At 61.2% G+C, this 6,582-nt stretch overlaps 1 protein-coding gene across 1 annotated transcript in view; it reads right to left on the bottom strand.

Moving 5' to 3' along the window:
- The window catches only part of NID2 (nidogen 2), a gene marked incomplete at its 5' end in the record, with an annotated part of 21,864 nt that extends 15,284 nt beyond the window's left edge, over nucleotides 1-6,580 (bottom strand). Inside the window, 4 exons of the mRNA XM_031066211.1 lie at nucleotides 573-922; nucleotides 1,125-1,357; nucleotides 5,472-5,780; nucleotides 6,488-6,580. Of these exons, the coding sequence (XP_030922071.1) occupies nucleotides 573-922; nucleotides 1,125-1,357; nucleotides 5,472-5,780; nucleotides 6,488-6,580 (985 nt within the window). The remainder of the gene's footprint in view (nucleotides 1-572; nucleotides 923-1,124; nucleotides 1,358-5,471; nucleotides 5,781-6,487) is intronic.
- Nucleotides 6,581-6,582: the final 2 nt, after the last annotated feature.

Genomic DNA, 6,582 nt, shown 5'->3' with positions numbered 1-6,582 from the left:
AGGAAAAAAGCCTGGGGACGCGGTGACAAAGCCACCCTTCACACGGCGTGGGGGTTTTGCCTTCTTGGCACCAAAAGCAGTGCCTGGGAAGGAGCCAGCTGGCAGTGGCTGCTCCCAAGGGAGTCACCCGGGGTGCAGAGGGGTGGTGGAGGGTTTGGAACCTGCTGCCTGATTTCAGGCACGTCTGACAGAGGGCACGAGATCAAATTCCTGACGGTATTTTTGGGAGACAGTTGGCTGGGACGGGGCTCTGCTCCCCCTGGCACGTGCCACGGCGGCTCCACAGCTGGCTGGTGGAGGGGGAGGGGGGCAAGGCCAATTCTGGGACCTGTCCCCTGAGCTCCCCACCCCATCCCAAGCTCCAGACCTCCCTCCTTCCCCTTGGCACACCCGGCAGGCAGGGCTGTGTGGCTCCCTTGGCAGCGGGATGGGGCTGACAGGAGGAGCTGCAAGGGCAGCAGCTTTGCAGGAGCAGCTCCTCCTCTTGCACCAGCCCTTGGGACGGGGTGAAATTTCAGCCAGGGGCCTTTTTTAGGGGTCACTGTCCCCACTGGGTCATTGTCCCCACTCACCATCGGGGTTGAAATGCACGTCCTCCTCCACGCCCACGCCGTGCTGGCCCGAGCTGTAGGAGGAGGGGTTGGCAGAGAAGCTCTGCCCGGTGCCACCGTCCCCTCTGGGCTCCTGGGTGTCCCTCCTGCCGGGGACAAAGCCCAGGAGCACGGGGCTGCCGTGGCTGGGACGCTGGGCCATGGCTGTGTGGCTGGAGAGAAGGTGGGGGTAGCTGGCAGTGCCAGGGTTGGGGTGCTCAGGGGGGCTCTGGGGCACAGCAGGAGCAGCTCCCCGGCCACCCCCCGGCTCCACGTGCTCCGTGCTGCCCACGTGGAAAACCCACACGCCAGGGATCCCCGTGTTGCTCTCCCTGCGGACACAGCAGACACAAACATCACCACAGCCATGCTGGAAAAGCCACCCCAAAGGTGGCAGCACCCCTCCAGGACCCCAATACAGCCAGCCCAGCACCCCAAGGTCACTGCCCAGATTTTTCCAGGCTCTGAAAGGCTCCAGGGCAGGGGGAAGGTGACCCTGCTCCCCCTGCCCACAGCCCCCCAGGTTCCACCCACCTCTCCAGTCTCCTCAGAGCCTGCTCGCTGCTGGCCAGGCTGTGGAAGAGCCCGTCCCTCTTGGGGTCATCACTGTCCCCCCAGCTGAAGCCCACCCTGGCTGGCAGCTCCAGCTGGACGTTGTAGGACTCCTTGGGCCGTGTCCCCAGGAACTGGAGGCCACCCTCGGGGTACAGGAAGATGCTGTAGGTGTCCTCATCGTTGTAGGCTATGACTGCCTGGAAGGTGTTGAGCTGCCAAAGGGAGAGCAGGACAGATGGATGGCACTGAGAGGCAGGAACAGAGCAGAGGAGTGAAGGAAGGGGAGCAGGGATGTGAGAGGCAGCCCCACACACACCATAGGGCGTGCAGCCACCCCAAAAGGGCCCTGAGACAGAGAGCACCTCCATGGAGCCAGGCTGGGAGAGCTGGGAATGTTCCCCTGGAGAGGAGAAGGCTCCAGGGAGAGCTCAGAGCCCCTGGCAGGGCCTGAAGGGGCTCCAGGAGAGCTGGAGAGGGACTGGGGACAAGGGATGGAGGGACAGGAGCCAGGGAATGGCTCCCAGTGCCAGAGGGCAGGGATGGATGGGAGATTGGGAATTGGGAATTCCTGGCTGGGAGGGTGGGCAGGCCCTGGCCCAGAGCAGCTGTGGCTGCCCCTGGATCCCTGGAAGTGCCCAAGGCCAGGCTGGACACAGCTTGGAGCAACTTGGGATAGAGGAAGGTGTCCCTGCCATGGCAAGGGTGGGACTGGATGTTCTTTAAGGCCCTTCCAACTCAAACCACTCCATGATCAGGCAGAGACCTCCTGGGGAAGAGCAGGAGCTGGGGCTGCTCATGCCCAGCCAAGCCCCAAGTGCCACATCTGGGAAGATGCTCAGCATCCTCCTAGGAGCCCATGGCACAGCCAGGCCACCCCTCAGTGCAAGGGTGTCCCAGGAGCATCCCTGGCCATGCAACCCCTGCACTGGGAGCCCCTCACTCCCGTCCTCCCACCGACACCCCCTGCTCCAGAGGAAAACCCACACGCCCCACTTGTCCCTGAGAACGATTTTAGCTCGGTTTCCTGCGGAAAAAACATCCCAGCTTCCCATACATCCCGCTATAGGCAGGCTGCCCCCCTCCCCTGCCAGCCCTGCGAGCCTTGGGACCGTGCCAGGCAGGGGCACCGCGGCCACCACGGCCAGACGGGACGGCTCCGGAACCGGCACTGCCCCGCCGAGCCACCCAGCATCCCAATGTCCCAAAAACACCGAGAAACCAACCCAACACAGCCCCTGTTCCTCCTGCATCACCCTGCTGAGCCACCCGGCATCGCAATGTCCCAAAAACACTGAGACACCAACCCCACAGAGCTCCTGCTCCTCCTGCATAGCCCTGGTGAACCCCCCGACATCCCAAAGTCCCAAAAACGCCGAGAAACCAACCCCAAACAGTTCCTGCTCCTCCTGCACCCAATCTCCCCAAACCACTGAGAAACCAACCCCAAACAGTTCCTGCTCCTCCTGCACCCAATCTCCCCAAACCACTGAGAAACCAACCCCAGACAGCTCCTGCTCCTCCTGCACAGCCTTGTCGAACCACCTGGCACCCCACTGCTCCAAAAACACAGAGAACGCAACCCCACAGAGCTCCTGCACCAAGAAGCACAGCCCTGCCAAACCCCCCAACATCCCAATCGCCCAAAAACACCGAGAAACCAACCCCAAAGTGTTCCTGCTCTTCCTGCGCCCAATCTCCCAAACACACCGAGAAACCAACCCCACGACATCCCACTGGCCCCAAAAACACTGAGACACCAACCCCACAGAGCTCCTGCTCCTCCTGCACTGCCCTGCTGAGCCACCCAGCATCCCAATGTCCCAAAACCACCAAAAAACCGACCCCAAAGAGCTCCTGATCCTCCTGCACAGCCCTACCGAGCCACCCGGCATCTCAATGTCCCAAAAACACAAAGAACCCAACCCCACAGAGCTCCTGCACCAAGAAGCACAGCCCTGCCGAACCCCCCGACATCCCAATCTCCCAAAAACACCGAGTAAACCAACTCCAAATAGTTCCTGCTCTTCCTGCACCCAATGTCCCCAAGCCCCCAAGAACCCAACCCCAGACAGCTCCTGCTCCTCCTGCACAGCCTTGTCAAACCACCTGGCATCCCACTGCACCAAAAACACCAAGAAACCAACCCCACAGAGCTCCTGCTCCTCCTGCACCGCCCTGGTGAACCCCCTGACATCCCACCCGCCCCAAAACCCCCGAGAACCCAACCCCACCGAGCTCCTGCTCCGAGCAGGGAGCAGCAGCCCTTCCCACCGGGAACGGCGCCCGAGCGAAGGAAAAGTGATTGAATTCCCAGCTTCACCCCCGGAGCAGAGGGAGGGAGGCTGGGGGGGGCTCCCCTCGCTCTGATTTTGGGGCGCAGGGCCTCCCCCCGGAGCATGGCTGGGTTTCCTGGCAGCCCCGCGGGATATAAAGAGCCTTGTTGTGCCTGTCAAGCAGCTGCAGGACTGGGGTGGGTGGCCGGGGGGACACGCCGGGTGACATCGATGTGCTGGCACCGTGGGGTGAAGGGAAGGAGGGAAGGAGGGGGGGAAGCCCCCAGCAAAGAGCTGCAAAGGGCAAATTCCAGCCCAAAAGGGCAAGTTTTGCTCCTAGAGAAGCAGGGTCAGCCTTGTCCCGTTGTGCAGCCCGGGAAAATGTCACGGCAGGGACCAGGAGAATGTCCCAAAGGAGGTGGAGGGGACACGGCACTGCCAGACCGCCCACCCAGGCAGGACCCCCAAAAAGGGGGTCTGGGAATCCTCTGCTCCCCATCTTAACTCAGCTTTCTACTTTTGGGGCTCAAAAGGGATCAGCTGTGACTTTCCAAGGCAGGGGAAAGGTTTTGGAGTCAGCCCTGGTTCTGAGCAGCAGGAGGGCAGCGTTTCCATAAACACCACATTTGGTCAGGGGAAAAAAAAAAAAGAAAAAAAAAAGTGATGTTTGGGGAGATTTTTAGCAGTTTTGGCGAAGGGGGAGCTCAGCAAAGCACAGGCACAAGCTGCATTTTCAGGAGCTTTCCCTGGAGCTCCTCGTTTCCAAACAAGACCGGTTTCATTTTAAAGCCTGATCCAAAACTTCTCAGAGGGGAGAAAAAACCACAACGGGGAAGAGAAAAGAAGAGGAGGCTGCGTTTTCGATGGCCACGAGGTCGCTGTGAGGCCCCTGATGGCATCTCTTCAGCTGTTTTCCCAACTTTTAAATGAGAGGAAAAAATGTGCCTTGTCTCCTTCCAAACCTCAGCTTCTTGCCTTGCTTGGCTTCCCTCTCAGCTGAAGGGCCCTGGATGGCTCCTGGTGGCCCTTGGGGACCTGGTGGCTGCTGCTGGGCTTTGGGGGAGAGCCCATCACCCCTCACCCAGCTCTGGGTGTCCATCACCTCGTGCAGCTCATCCCTTTCAGCTCGCTGGAGTCCCTGCAGCTGGCAGAGCATCGCTGTCACCTCCTCAGCACGTCATCGGCCTGATGTGACAGGGACAGGCAGTGCTGGAGGTCCACCCACGTCAGGAGCCTTATCAGCCCCGTGGGTGGAGAGCACAGGTCACCCCCCGAGCTGGCAGACCCCCTCTGAGCTTGTTTGCCAGGCACAAAATCAGCCCACGGTGGAAATTCCAGAGCCGGTTGCTCACCAGCAGCGCAATCAGCGCAGGGCAGGAGGAAGGGCCAGCCCCGAGCCACCAGTAAAGGTCAGGAGCACAATGGGTGACCTAAACCAGGGTTCCCAGCTGCCCCCAGCCACCCTCTGCCCTGCAAAGCCAGAGCAGCCAGCACTGGAAAGCTTTGTCTGAAAAGAATCAGAATCGTGGAATGGTTTGGGTTGAGATCTTAAAACTCATTCCATTCCTACCCCTGCCATGGCAGGGACACCTTCCACTGTCCCAAGCTGCTCCAAGCCCTGTCCAACCTGGCCTTGGACACTTCCAGAGGCATCCACAGCTTCTCTGGGCACCTTGTGCCAGGGCCTCACCACCCTCACAGCCAAGAATTCCTTCCTAACATCTGATCCAAGCCATGTGGAGCCATATTCCCTTGTCCTGTCACTCCATGTCCTTGCTCAAGCACCTCCAGCCATGAAGGCAACCTCTAAACCTCTGCTGGCCAACAGTCCCACCCCTGCCAGAGCTCTGAGCAGAGGGAGAAAGCTCCACGTTCCTCCTGGTGCTCACCAAAGGATGGATGGATGGATGGAGCCAACATCCAGCTGCTCAGAAAGAAATTCTGGGTTCCACACAAGAGAAACTCATCCTCCCACGATGAGTAGGATGGGAACCAAGCTCAGCCCCTTGGCCTCACCTTTGGATGGGAACCAAGCTCAGGCCCTGGGCCTCACCTTTGTGGAGGGCTCGGTGTCCTGGGAGAGCTCCTGGTAGGCGCCCACCTCCTCCCAGGTAGCAATGAAGGCATTGGTGGGCACGAAGGTGCCAGCAGAGCGGGGAAACCCGGCCTGGATGTATCCCAGAGCCTGGTCCAGCACGTCCCTGGAGTCATCCTGGCGGTAGTAGATGTTCCCCCTGTCCCCAGAGGTGTCCAGGTCTGCCAGGAAGGGGGCGATGACAGGGAAGTCCGTGGGGAAATCGTCATCCACGTACTGGGTCTCCCTGGGGAAATCCTGGCTGGAGATGACCCCGTTGGTCCCCACCTGCGGGGAGAGCGGTGCAGGGCGCTCAGGAGCTGCAGAGGTGCCACCACTGCAGAGGTGCCACCACTGCTGTCCCCTTGCCCTGTCCCCCCCACCTCGGTGCAGCGAGAGCCCCGAGGCCGCGTGGCCCCATCCGGCCCGGGCAGAAAACAAAGACCTCGAGTTTCTCCATCCCCCAGGGAGCTGCGGCTCGGGGGCCATCCCAGCTGCAGCCGGGGAACAGCTGCGGGGGAGAAAGCCGAGGAGAAAGCCGAGGAGAAAGCCCTCTTGTTCCTCCGGAGACACCGGGCAGGAGACCGCAGGAAGGGGGAAATGATGGATGGATGGATGGATGGATGGATGGATGGATGGATGGATGGATGGATGGATGGATGGATAAAACACGTGCGGCGGGACGGCGAAGGTGCACATAGAGGGACAGGGGCGGGCAGGAGGAGGAGGAGGGGATGTAAAGGCAGGGGAGGAAGGAGGAAGGATGGAAAGATAGAAGGGTGAAAAGCCACAGGGAAGGAGGGACGGAGGGGAGCAGAGCGGGAAGATGGAGAGAGACAGAGCTGGAAGGAGAGAGTGACACAGGGTGGAGAGACGGACGGAGTGAACATGGAGGGACAGAGGGAGATGATGGAGAGGAGGAAGCGGGGCAGGGACTGAGCGGCCGGGGGAAGGAGGGCAGGGAAGGGGAAGGCAGCGGGGCCAGCGGCACTCACGTAGAGGCGGCGGGCGGCGCGGCCGTAGAGGCGCAGGGCGCGGCGGAGCAGCAGCCCCGGAGAGCTCTCATCGTCCCCGGGCCGGAGCCGGGCAT

This window comes from Geospiza fortis, unplaced genomic scaffold (genome assembly GCF_000277835.1).
Source record: "Geospiza fortis unplaced genomic scaffold, GeoFor_1.0 scaffold23, whole genome shotgun sequence".
Classification (NCBI taxonomy): domain Eukaryota; kingdom Metazoa; phylum Chordata; class Aves; order Passeriformes; family Thraupidae; genus Geospiza; species Geospiza fortis.
Note: the sequence above shows the minus strand (reverse complement) of the source record. Positions and strands in the feature narration are given on the sequence as shown.